This window comes from Neolamprologus multifasciatus, chromosome 23 (assembly GCF_963576455.1).
Source record: "Neolamprologus multifasciatus chromosome 23, fNeoMul1.2, whole genome shotgun sequence".
Classification (NCBI taxonomy): Eukaryota; Metazoa; Chordata; class Actinopteri; order Cichliformes; family Cichlidae; genus Neolamprologus; species Neolamprologus multifasciatus.
In genome coordinates, this window is record NC_140460.1 from 17,805,661 (window position 1) to 17,819,717 (window position 14,057).

The 14,057-nt window shown below is 39.3% G+C and overlaps 1 protein-coding gene across 9 annotated transcripts in view; it reads right to left on the reverse strand.

Moving 5' to 3' along the window:
• lrrfip1b (leucine rich repeat (in FLII) interacting protein 1b) overlaps nt 1-11,371 on the reverse strand; it is a 25,260-nt gene extending 13,889 nt beyond the window's left edge. The window contains exons 1-9 of one of the 9 annotated variants that reach the window (XM_085152690.1): nt 10,309-11,295; nt 5,070-5,153; nt 4,111-4,128; nt 3,832-3,879; nt 2,136-2,180; nt 1,594-1,644; nt 639-716; nt 473-508; nt 165-290 (exon numbers count right to left, since the gene is read on the reverse strand). In XM_085152690.1, coding sequence (XP_085008816.1) covers nt 165-290; nt 473-508; nt 639-716; nt 1,594-1,644; nt 2,136-2,180; nt 3,832-3,879; nt 4,111-4,128; nt 5,070-5,153; nt 10,309-10,398 — 576 coding nt within the window. In that variant the 5' untranslated portion in view covers nt 10,399-11,295. Of the gene's footprint in view, nt 1-164; nt 291-472; nt 509-638; nt 717-1,593; nt 1,645-2,135; nt 2,181-3,831; nt 3,880-4,110; nt 4,129-4,584; nt 5,050-5,069; nt 5,154-10,308 lie in introns of those variants that run through there. The other 8 variants (XM_085152687.1, XM_085152681.1, XM_085152683.1 and 5 more) reach the window with 8 other exon arrangements.
• Between the last annotated feature and the right edge of the window lie 2,686 nt (nt 11,372-14,057).

The window sequence follows — 14,057 nt, forward strand, 5'->3', positions numbered from 1 at the left end:
GCCCTTGAAACAAACTTTGTACATTTATTTATTTATTATTCATTAATTCATTATTCAACATGAGCACTAAAACTGGTGAGTGCTTGAGACACATTTATTTAAATCTTGAATTCAACTTGTTTCAAGCACTAAAGAAACTGTTTCATGGTTTTTTTAAACGTGACCTTCATCTCTCTGATGGACGCTTCGGTTTCTACGGAGAATGACGTGTCACAGCTTCCTCTGCGAGATGAGGCTCCGCCCAGCGAGGCCAGAGTGGCTGCTGAGAGCGTCGAGGCCGTCCTAGAGCCCTGACACAAAGATGATTACCAAATTTATATCAGATCATTTAAAATAAATTAATAAAAAAAATATATATTGACTTGGTAAAATTACAGTATTTTAGTTTTTAAAAAATAAAAATTAAACAAATTTTATACAAGTTTAAAAAACATATGATAAAAAGATAAAATAAAATCAAGAGTGGGCTCACTTTATCTGGGAACTCTCTGTCTGTCCTCTCTTCCACCTGAACACAGAAACACTGATTATTGATATGACTGATTGAGTTTTACTGTAAACATCAATGAGTGAGGCTGTGAGCAGCCAGCAGGGGGGGCCACAGAGTCAGACTGAGACATCCAGAGATGAGAGCTCACCACTGGGCTTGCCCGAGCTGAACTGGCCCTGGAAGAGGCCCGAGAACCAGAACCCAGAAACCCGCTGTAGTCCGAAGGCTGGACATAGGAGGAGGAGGGTACAGAGGATGTAGGAAAAGAGGAAGGGTGAAAAGTAATGAATGCAGGTGAAAAGGAAATAAGAGAAAGGAGAAAAAAAGGACGGAGGGAGAAAAATTTGGATTGAAAGAAGGAAGGAAGAAAGGAGATGAGAGAAAATGAGGATCAAAAATTAAATGTGAAGGTGACACAGGAAGGAGGTAGAGAGGGAAGGAAAGAAGAAAGAAAAGAGTTGGTGTCATCAGTTGTTTATCACTTTATCAAGATGTAAAAATAAATCTTTAGAAAACTGATCAAACTCATTAATGATCAATGGAACTTAAATGTTTTGATTAATCAGGATGAAATCAGCATGCGGGTCAATAATGAGTTTGATCATAAGACAGGTTTGCTCTAACTTCACTGCTACTCAGTTTGATCTTCTACTGAGCTACACACAACCACAGGAAGTGATGTCAGAGAGTCAGACCCTATAGCCGTGGCAGCGAGGAGCATCAGAGAAAAACGCTGAAGGCTGCAGACAGGTAGAGACGACCAGACTCTTTATTTTCACAAGAAGTGATCTCATAATGAGCAAGCTCATGATGTGACTCAACCTCCTGCTGTTATTGATTATTAATCGGCCTCCTGTCTCTTTCCTGCTTACAGCTGCTGCAGCAGCATCCCCGTCTATACATAACTTGCAGTAATCAGCATGCAGCTCTGAACGAGCTGCTCATATCTACTCTTCACGTTCAACCTTTGTCATTTACCACCAAAATTCTTCATACAGCAGCTTAACAAGCCGCAATCCATTAGCAGAACCTGAGCAGGTATTACTAGGTTTTTATGGAGTAAACTCTTCTTCTGTGGTTAAAATGCTGAGATGTGAACTCACCCTGAGGCTGCCTCGACTCCCCACTGACATCCTCTCCTCATCGTCAGAGATCTGCAATTAAACAAGCAGAGCATCAACAGACAGCACAGTTCTTCACGTCATTGATTCTGTCATTGCACAGGCTTTACCTTACAACATAAAGCGTCGTGAGGTGACTGCTGCTGTGGTTTGGTGCTACATAAATAAAAACTTAAAAAAAAAGTTTACTAGACCTGAGTTAGACCTGAGTATAAACTACCCAGACCAGAGTGTAAACTATCCAGAGCTTATTGGATGATCTAATGTTCTTTAGAAGTTGATCCAGCCTTAGGATGTTGCTTTGTGTTTAGATTTTAGGGGACCAAACACTCAGACCTTCTGGTGAGTTAGTGGAAACTAACCATGCCTACAATGATGCCATAGTGTCCCAAATACACCTTTCCACACAAGTTGTAACTGGAGGTGTGATAGTCAGTGTGGACAGGTAACACACATGATTTTTAATTTGTTAAAGAAATAAAGAAACAGAAAAAACAGGAAAATGACAGGAAAGAGATACAGACCGACGCATGCCTCCGAGAGTGGCGAGAATACCGCTCACTATCCTCCTGAAAGGCCACGAAGTAGAAAGCAGGTTAAAAGATTGAAACCAAAGAAGAAGGCGGCAGGTGTCCTCTGAACATGTTAAACAGCAGGTTATTGCATCATTGGCACGGTCTAATAAAGCACAAACACATGAAGGCTGCTGCATGCAGACAAGAAGCATGAGGGGAGAAATGACAGACCATAGCCTGTCAAAATACTACAAAAATGTTGTAGTTCTTATTTTAAAAAAAGAAAAAGAAAATAAAAGTAATAAAAGAGGTCTGCTTAGGGGATAAGTCGAACACAGTGTAAAAGTATAAATACAATAATAAAAAATGAAGATACACAAAAAGCAGTTAAAAGTAATGTTCTATTAATTTAAAAATAAATGAAAATTGACACAAATATAAAAATTAATATTAATTAGAATTAAACAGAAATCAGACGCAGGTGTGAAACAGCAGCAGCTGCAGAGACTTTGCGAGCAGGAACGGTAACTGGGAGGATGATAACTGATAATCTATCAGACAGGATTAAACAGGCCGTTAATCTGAGCCTGTCTGAGCACGTGCAGAACAGACAACAACAACAACAACAGACAGTGGCGTCCTGCTGACACATGAAAACTCCTGCTATTACGCACTTTAAAAAAAAAAAAAAGAGCTGGGTAAATGGGGTCAGGCTTTAGGATTGAACAGAGACAAAAAAAATCAGCTGGTTTCACTCAAACATCTGGATTCAGGCTCAGTTTTATTTGACTGTTAACATAACGTTAAACTGTGCTCATGTACATGTAGCTTACATTAAGGTAATACTGTTTTATTCTTTTTTATATTTTTATATTCATTACATTTTATTATGCTGCTGTGTTACGTGATATAAAAGACACCTCAGTGTTGCTTTTACTTGCATCACGTTCCATTAAATCGCATTAAAGTTTAAACTTTTATTCAACTTTAATTTATGTTGAATCACACTGTGTTAACAAAATTAAATTCAATATTTGATGTATTATTGTTATTATTGTCATGATCTCTGTCCTGTAATATGAACTCAACATTTAATATAAAATTATGGCATTTGCAATACAATTTTATTTTTATTTTTTTTATATTTATATCAAACAAATGACATTATTAGTATTTTATTTCAAACTGTGACACTCTTAAATGTAACTCATGTTAATGTGTACAGCCCAGAGTCACATGGGAGGCTTCAAAGGGCTGGTTTATTTTATGTTACACAGAAAACAGGTTCTGTTACATTGTTTAAAATATTGATTATAATTCTATAACTCTAAAATCGGATACATTTTCCTTTCTTTTTTTTCTATTTTTTAATGACTTCTAATACAACGCCTATTTAAATTCATTTCTGTTACACTGTTTTATTTGTGGATACACATTTAATATGTTGTTTCATTTCTAATGATGCATTGCATTGATTGCATTTTGCATATACAGCTCATGTAATATGCTACACTGTTATCTAAATGTAATTATTATGTACTTACACGACGGGTATTTTATATTAGACCGTGTTTTATTATTACTCGAGTCTTGTTTTAGAGTCATATGATTGACTATGAGCTGTTGCACAGGTAATATAATGAAACGGCCCTTTATCTTCACTGGAGCTTTCATGTGTCAGCCTGACACTCGCACAGAGTCCTACCATCCACTGCTCAATGTGACCCCACTTATTATCCACACCGTAATACTTCTGTAGAGGAGGACGAAGAGCAGGAAGAGGAGAAGATCAAATGGGGGAAAGGACAAAGTTTCAACTATTCAAAAATATAGTATGAAAATAAAAATGAAATCTGTTTGATTTGTCCTTCTGGGGAGGGCCAGCTGGGTGGAGTTAGTGCAAAGCCCCACCCAGCTGGTTCCCCCAAAAAGATAAAACTAAAAGAAAGAATGAGTTAAGGCTGAATGGAGGACTTATTCATACCTTATGACTGTGAAACAGCTAAAGGAAGAATGAGAGGAGAGAAAAAACAGGTCAGAGAAGCCAGAGGTCAAAGGTCAAAGGGGTGTCCAGGGTCAGATAATGAAGACAGAGGACACAAACAGACTGCAGCTCAGTGGGAGATAATGGCTGAGACTTTAAACCCAGAGTCTGCTTCTCTAAAGTAACTACACATTTATAGAAATGTAACTATTTAATTTCTTGTCTGACTTTTACAGCAAAAGCAGTTTTTTTTACTTTGTCAGAGGCTGAAGACGCTCAGCTCTTTTCTGAATCTCATTCATCAGTCAATCACTGATCAATGACCCGTCATTCAAAGCCCTTTCTTATTTTTTATATCTTTGGTATAAGAAGCAAAATCAGAAGAGCTGATGAAAACAAACTAATCATTACAAACAATCAGTAAACAGACACACTGTAATAATTTATTGTTAATAAAGTTGTTCCGAGACTCACCACAGCAGGACAAGGCCGGGTTACCTCCACACTTCAGACCGAGCGGTGACTAAAGGCTCAGTCAGACTGGCCTTTGACCTCACACAAACACAATTTGATGACTTCCTGTCTTTGTTTATTCTTACTCTTTAGTAAACTGAGTTTTTTTACGGCATGCAGCCCTGCTGCACAGCCTGAAATTTTATAAGATAAGACTTGAGAACAGGAACAGTGTTTACTGAGGTCAAAGGTCATTAGAATGAATGACTCAACAAAGAGAAGATGACCTGCTTTTCACATTTTCAATTTTTTTTTTAACTGTTCTTATTTACGTGGTTTTAAAACATACCTGAAGAAGTCAGTTTTTCCTCCTTGCATCAAACTGTTTTCACAAGCTTGTAAAATAAACTGTTTCCCTGTGTACTTGTGAGCTCGTCTCTTTCTGATCAGTAATTGATCATCACAATTATAATCATTGTTTCTTAAAAAAATAAAAGCCTGCTAACCTCTTTCTGTCGCTCCAGCTCCTTCATGCGGATTTCTCGGGCCTCGGCTCTCGCGGCCCGCTTAGCTGCCAGCCGCGCCTCTGCCTGAACACACACGGAGATCAATACATCAGCCAAAATTTTGTGATCAATAACCAATTACCGGGTCACAGGTTTCAAATGCTAAGAGTCAGCAATAAAAAAAAATTATAATACAAAAAAAAAAACAAAAAAACTGTGATTGATAATAAAACATGAATGTTATGTAACTTTAATAAAAATGTAAGTTAAAATAAAATAAATAAATAAATAAATAAAAGCCTCATTCAGCCGTCTGTTCGTCATTGATCAATAACTCAATCAAACTCCTCTCAGCTTTAATCAATACACTCAGTGATGTCATCAGTCACTGTTAGAGACCATAAACCTGAACCACTTCCTGCTTTTATTAAATTAAATTCTAAATGTAAAACTAAAGCTGATAAAAAGTAATGACATTAAAGCTTAAATTAAAAAAAAAAAAAAAAAAAGAATTCACACCAAAATAAATAAAAAAAAAATGTCTTGAAAATTACATTTTAATAAACAGTTTGTTGCTTGTTTTGAAACATTTTCTGTTCCCTTTCTTTTTTTTTTAAACACTTCTTATTTACAATCTTTCATTTTTATTTTAAGCATTAAATAATTATGTAAATACAAGTAAAAAAAGTTTGTAACCTAAAAATATTTTATCTGAAAAAAATAAAATTATTAAAAACAACATCTTACTTGCAATAATAACCTAAAATACTGTGAAAATGTAAAACAGTGAATATATTTATGTGAAACTGATGTAAATGTTTGAGGTCTGATTCTTCAGGTGAGTCTCAGGTGAGTCCAGCAGGGGGCATCTGTGTGTCTCTCAGGTTCATTCAAAAAGATTTATCAGCACAACAACAGCGTTATTATCAAGTACAGGTGATCACAGTCAGACACCAGCTGATCAATTACTTCACAGGAGACATCGTCTTAATTACTGAATCAATCTATAGGTGTCACGTGATTGGCTGCCACAAATCACCTGATAACACACGCCTCAGCTCAGGTATGTCTAAAAAGAAAAGGTGTCCAGACTTGTGACAACATCAGAAATGACTTAAATTACCAGAGAAGAAAAGCTGCTGTTTCCAGGACACCACTTAAAAGGACAGTACACCCGAGTGTGCAAACACCTGTCAACATTTAAGCTGTGTGTGTTCTGTCACTGCAGGAGGAATGTGGTCCATCCACCTCTCTTCATACCTGAGACACTCCCTCCATCTAACTGTCAGCACACACCTGAGAGATACCTGAGAACACTCAACTCTAGGCCTGCCACAAACAGTTATTTTGATAGTCGACTAGTCACCGATTATTTTTGCAATTAGTCAACTAATCAGATCATGCATCCATTGGACGTAAAACATACAGTTTATTGCACCAGCATGCATCTGCTCTTATATAACTATCATTAGCTTACAGCTTGAAGTGTTTAAGGTATGTGCTAACCAAAAATAAAGATAAGATGACAATTTATTAAAATTTTAATGAAATTTGCAGATTGTCTCGGTGGAGTTTAATAAACCCAGCCGTCTGCTCTTTACTATCTAAAATACAACAAGACACTGGAGTATGTTCTCGAGCTTCTCACACTTCTAATAATCAGTTGTCTGCTTGACGTTTATTCAGCTGTGTAACAACTGTAACTTTAATCTCAGCCAAACCGATTTACTTAGGAACAAATAAAATACTGAAAAAAGCCAAACAATAACATTTTTAAGTTATCTAAGTGACTTACATCATGTTTAACCTGAGCAGCAAAAGACGGCGGTGGGTTTGAAAACGATCTGCCAGCCTTGAACCCCAGCTAGCTATCGAGCTGGTGGGTAACAGACGTCTCCAAAAACATTGAGTGCTTTCGAAAATATGTGGTGTCTTGATAAACTGAGCAGATATTTCAAGTTTACACAGCTACATTCTTGCCTGAAAATATGTTAAACGTTTATTTTGTGACCCAGAAAGAATAAGTCATATTAAAACTAACTAGCTGCCGCCATTGTTGGAAACTGAGCAGAGCTGCGCCATGAATTCTGGGATAGGTTGGGCCACGAAGCAACCCATCCTTCAAATCTGGGGAAATGAAGGACACATTTGTCGGAGTCTTCGAATTTGGACAGTCTTCGTCGTGTCGCTGTAACGTAATCGGCCTAAAAATGCGGGCACAGGAGAATGTGATTCCTGAATTTGGACACAGCTACGATACCGGACACTGCTTCTTCTTCAAGTTTAGCGGCAGCTGGCATCCTTGTACATGCAGTGCTGCCATCTTCTGTTTCAGTCCGTTATTACACTCTTAAATCCTGCTACTTACTTATTCCTGTGTCTTACAAAGCTTCAAACGATGCGTCGACTACTAAATTAGTCGTCGATGATTTTGATAGTCGACATAATCGTGACTAGTCGACTAATCGTGGCAGCCCTACACCCAACCCAGCCTTCAAATCTGGGGAAATTAAGGATGCATTTGTCGGATGCATTTGGAGAAGTCTTCGAGTTTGGACAGCCTTTGACGTGTCACGTCACGTAACGTAATCAACCTACAAACGCGCCCCCTGAATTTGGACACAGCTAAGATACCGGAGACTGCTTCTTCTTCTGTGTTTAACGGCAGCTGGTATCCTTGTAGATGCATTGCTGCCATCTTCTGTTTCAGTCCGTTACTACATTCTTAAATCCTACTATTTATTCCTGCGTCTTTCGGGATCTTACAAAGCTTCAAACGACACGTCAACTATAATCATGACTAGTCGACAAATCGTGGCAGCTCTACTCAACTCTGACATCACATCTGATTGAAATTTCAATTTGAAAACTTTATTTATATCCCACAGTCACCGGGCAAAACTGAAAATAAATTTGAAAAACCAAATCTAAAGAGAAAACACCAAATTTAACATGTACATTTTTACAGATTAAAAAAAATCATTTAAATACTTCAAACTAATTTTAATATTTATATTTTAATGCAATTATTTGTATTATATTATACATTCATTATTGTAAACATAAAAGTACCTAATTTTTTGAAAAGATTTTTCATAATTTGAATTAATCTTTTTTTTTTTGAAATGATAAAAAACTACTAGTTTAGTGTTTAAATAATAAAAAGTACCACCACTTTATTTTTTGTACTTATAAACCCCTGAATATTATACTTTTACTGGTTTTAAAAACATTTTACTTTATTAAACATGAATTTGATGGTATATTTAAACATGTACAAGATTCCTTGTCTTTACACTGCAGTGATGATGATGAGTGGGCTTGTCATGTTGTGACTGCTGAAATGCAGATTAATGTTTGTGCTTCAGCAGGGGATTAAGAGAGGTTGCACATATACACACACGTACAGAGTGTGTGTTTGTTCTCCCAGTAGGTCAGTGGGAGGGAAAACGTTGGTATTTGTGTCACACCAGACTCCAGTGAAAAAAAAAGCCTGATTTAACAGTGTCCACACTGCTGATTAGAAACACACACACCCACACAGCTTAAAGGCTGTGTGTGTGTGTGTGTGTGTGTGTGTGTGTGTGTGTGTGTGTGTGTGTGTGTGTGTGTGTGTGTGTACGTGCTTCAGGCTCACTGAATGTGGCCAAACCAGTTTCAGGGTGAGGCTCCACAGCTAGCGCCACCACCCGCTGAGAGAAGAACTTCTCTTTTCTAAAACCAAAAATGTGTTACATTTGTAACTACACACCCTGCACTGCATTTTAAAGTTGGCAGTACATACATAGGGAATATTAACAGAATTACTAACATAATGAAACAAACTAACGCACATGGACGAGACTATGTAGTTTTTCATTTCCAGCTGAAGCTGCCACACTTCAAATTTATCATAAAAAAACTAGTGCTGTCAGTGTTAATCTCGTTAAAATGACGTTAACGCCATAACCGCATTAACGCGGCAAATCTCCGTTAGTGAGTTATCGTGGATCACCCTGTATGTGGGGCTGCACATTATCAACACGTTAGCGCAGTTAGCCCGTTAATGCATTACCACCGTCCAACGTCATTTTAACAAGATTAACTCTGACAGCACTAAAAAAAAATAAAATAAAAAAAATAAAGAACAGTTACCAATCCAACATTTTGTCCTTCACATTTTCCAAATCCATCAAACTGGCCAGATTAGAGTCCTCGCTGGGCCAATTCTGGTCCCCAGGCCTTACATTTGGTACCCCTGAACTATACCATAGGCGTTGCTCCATTATAGTCGAGTAGTACCTAACGTGTGTGGAGTTGTTAGATCAAATGACTTCCAGTGAAGTCCTTTGTTTCAAAAATGGCAGTTTTGATTTTTGTTAAGGAGGCGCTCTCGTAACTCATCAAGTGACGTTACTGTGCAGCCAATTGGTAATATGCAGTCTGTTATTTTCAGATCACCTCTGGTCACTATAAACCCAGGTCAAGTAGGTACTAAAAAAGTGTCTGGTACCAGGTTCTATCACCTGAAACAGACAGTTTACTAAAAACAGATTATAGTCAGGGCTCAGAGTTAAAAAGCAGTCAATCTGCAACATCAGTCTGAGTTTCCAGCTTGACCACCCAGGGCGACACACTTTTGTTCTTACATTTTTTCCTCCCGATCATCATCATCATCATAATCATCAGGTCTTTACCACAAACCGCTCAGAGGTGACACCAAACGTGACCTGCAGCAGATCTCCTGATTTAATCTTGATTTAGACTCCATACACCATCCATTGACGTCACAGTCAGATGGAAAATATGAGGAACCAAAGATTAGCATTCAGTGAGCATCCGCTCAGGGAATCCGCCCCCACAGATCTGTGACATACTGAAAGTAAAACTGTATAATACTCTGAAGTATCAAACTATAGGAACACAAATTATACTGTAATTTTATCATTTCACTTTCAAATTTGAGTAAAAAATAATGATTTGTTCCTATTATTTTTATGTAAACACATTTTAAAATATTAATTTTTTTTTAGACGTTACTCAGATATATGAATATTTTACTGTAATAATTTAATGCTTCTGATCTTCTGCTGTGAAATAAAGTCTTGGTTGGGGTCCAGAGGGGCCCCTAAGCAGTGTGCGGCCCTGGGCCCTAAACAGCTGGGACCAGCTGTGATTCACAGAAACGTTTCTCTGATGTAAATTTCTCCTCCTGATCCATCAAATCGACACCAGTGGGTCTATTAATAAACATCCTCACCTCCCGGGCGATCTGGTTCAGTGCATCGTCCTCTCCGGTCAGTTTCTCCCGGTTCGGGATCCTCTTCCGGCCCGGTCCCTGAGTCCCCATGGTTCCGGATGATCCTCAGAGACCCCCCGTGGTCCGGGACATGCAGCTCAAAATCTGCGGCTGAAAAAAATCCCGAATAAACCGGATGGAGACTAAAAACTGGTTTTCCTGATGCTAGGCTCCGCTGCAGGCACCGCTTCTCTCCGGTCGGGTTCCTGGTCCGGCCCGTATCTCATGTCTCCATAGCCCAGGAGGATTTTACCTGGAGCCAAATTATCCACAAAGGCCCCCGTTAGTCCTGAATCTACCCACTTCAAGTTTAGAATGAGATTATCCAAAATAAACCGGGTTATCTTCAAAGAAAAAAGGCAATTGTCATGTGATTCTGCAGTCAGACTCTCCGGGATCAGAGTCCCGCAGTTCTCATCACTCAGAGGTGTACCTGCGCCCGAATCATCCACAAAGGGCTCCTTTAGTCCTCGGTGCACTAACCTGACAGTTGGAACCAATAAAATCCCCGACAAACCCGGGTTCGTGTCAAAACCGGGATCCTGCCCCTGCGGTTTTGCGGTCAGAGGACGTGCGGAGCGGTTTCGGCCGAAATGCCGCAGCAGAGAGCTGAAGTTAGCCGTCTGCCGGCGTCACCACCGGAAAACCTCAGCCGGAAAACCGTAAATATCCCGCATCTGATCCCGCACCCCTCCGCAGGGACTAACCGTCACTGCAGCGTCGGTGAAATAAACGTCAGCTCGTTAATGCGCCATCTTATCGAAGCTCCCGACGAGGAGAAGGCGCTGCTAACTCCCGGACCCTGATATACACACGAGACGGGCTGGCAGGTGAGCCGCAGGTGGGCCGTTCCCTAACAGTGAACGCATCACGACACGCCGCAGTGTGACAGGGAGGAGGCTTTTATTGTGGAGGAATCAAACATGCACCGCCGGAAGAGACGCTAGAAAATAAAAGCTGATAAACGATCAGTCAGCTTTATGTGTGTTCAGAAGTGACGTTTCCATGGTGACAGTGATCATGGACTAAACCTTTAGCTGTCTCATGACGACTTTAAAGTCCGACCTCAGTTGGGGTTTGGGGAGGCAGGGAGAGTCTGGTTACTGAGGGAAACCATGGAAAAATGAAAGAAAGGGACTCCAGGAAGCAGCGTTGACAGGTGACTGATTCTATAAATGTTCCTATTGATAAGTGAGCCGGATGTATTTAAATCGGGTTTAACAAACAGGAAGTGTTCAGCTCAGACCTCACAGTGTAAACACATCTGAGACTGTCATTTTTCCACACCGATTTTTCCAACCTCACCACATGCTCTTACTGTTTCACTTAAGCAGGACAGGAAAGAAGCTCTCAACGGGAACAGATTTACATATTAAGGGCACATTTGAATGGTTTTTGCTTTAATTTGTTGTCAAATCCTGAGAACAGACAGGCTGTTTGGATGCTCCATAACTGAATAAAGTGGACATCCAACAGTACTCAGTGTATAAAATATTAAAGACATTAAGCATTTATCATGTTTCTGTCATTCTATAAAAACAGCTGCTTTTGAAAACTGATCCAATTAAAGAGACACGAACTTCCACATTGATAAGATCAATACGTACCCCCCCCCCCCAATAATCAGACCCAACCAATATAGCCCCCCCCCCCCCCCCAATAAAATTATGAACTATCTTGCATAAATAGGCTTTTGATTTCCTTTACTCATTTCAGGCATTAGCAACAAAATAGTTCCATGTTCAATCATCTGGCAATTTACCCAGATTTATTTATTTATTTATTTATTTATTTATTTAGACAGAGATCTTGACCCCCCCCCCAATGTTTAGCACAGCTCTGATGTCACTAACATCTCCTTGAACTTCATTGATGGTGATTTGTGGCCCTCTGCTGGTGAGAAGAAAAACTGCATGATGTCAGTTTAAACTGTGGCAACAGCTTCAACAAACTCCGAATTTCAAAATAAAATTAATTGATTTACACTTTTATCTTTAAATAATTGTGTGTGTTCCCAGAAGATGTTGAAGTTGTCAGTTTCTGTGGTCACAGGTGGGAGTGGGAGCAGACGGGTAGATAAGCCTCACAGATTGCTGTAGTGAGCTGAACAGAAGCACAAAGTAGTCTTTAAGAAGCAGAGCTCCTCCTATGTTCTGGTCCAGAAGCTCCACTCACTAGACCGTTCTCCTTTTCTGTTCTTTTCATGACCACTGCTTTCCCACATTCTCATTCTCAATACTGACATCATTACTGTAGTCCAATCATCTTCTCGCCTGCCTTCTTTGAACCAATTAGCCTTCACTTTGCATGGTTTAAATCTGTGCTTTCCATCATTCTTCCTTTAAGACTCCCCTTCATGCATCCCACCTCCTCCCCATCTCCAACTCAGCCAGAGCTATATTCAAGGTTCAGTCTTCATCTTCACCACCACCAGTGTCCAGACTCCGGAGGGTCCTGTCCTAAGTAGGGATGGGTATTGATAAGATTTTCACAATTCCGATTCCATTTTCGATTCTGTTTAACGATTCGATTCTTTATTGATTCTTTTTAAAAAAGGAGAACACTAAGTTCGATTAGCTTAGAACTTTGTTTTATATCTTCTCTTTGAACAAGATAGAAATTTAGGAGTAACATGGCCTTACAAACCCAACAGTGAGATCTTAAGAGATACAGCCTACGGCTGTCACAGGGTCCCCAGGAAAAAAAATTGTAAATGTAAAATAATAAAATAAATATTCTTCTGTAGCAATAACAAAGTATAACATAAATTATTCAGTAGCAATTACACAAGAATATCCAGTAATGTCCCTGCCTACAATTAAACACCTTCACTTACCGAAAATCATCTGCTGTGGCAAATGGGTGCAAGCCTTTTACCACAAACTTAGTCTCTGCTCGGTGACATTCATCTATCCTGGCCTGAAAGGAGACGCTACCAGTAGACTGCAGCGACAACTGCCAGCATCTGAGCCAGACTCTGTCTGTCTCATCATGGTCACCTAAACGCACAGTAATGGCAGGTTTTGTAATAACGCAGATCGCGCTAACATAATATGCACTGTTAGTTGATTAATTACCTGCCGCATTAACGGGAGAGGACGTGCAAACGTTACCGCTGCTGCTGGGTTCAGATTCACGAGTCCGGAGTGAATTAAAAACACGACATTCATTTGAGGTCATCGCGTGTTTTGTGAGCAAATGCTTTTGCATATTCGGAGTGTTTCCTCCCTTAAATGAAATATCTACTTTTCAAGTATTGCAAGTTGCCCTGTTGTCATCCGTTCTCGTAAAGTATAACCAAACTTTTGAGCGTTTGAGCCGCTTAGGCGCCGTGTTTCCTGCCAGGTATGTGGTTGGTGCCAGGTCACCAAGTTTTAATTTCAATTTCTTTGATGTTTTACCTTTAGATTGATTTTAAATAAACCCCTAATATAACAAAACTCTTGCCCCTTGATGCAAATAGCCTAGTGCATGTAAACAGGCATGCTTGGTGCAATACAAATTTAAATATGTAGCATTAGATCTGTTCAGGTTCTCAATTATAAAGGTCATAACAATCTTAAGAGCTGGATTTTAAGTTTGTAAAGACGTTTCACCTCTCATCCACAAGGCGTCCCCTTCTTTTTTTTAAAGTTCTTAAGACAAAGCACTATACTATGAACAGCAAGACATCTCCAACAGAAAGAAGCTAAAGGAAGGGCAGACATCTG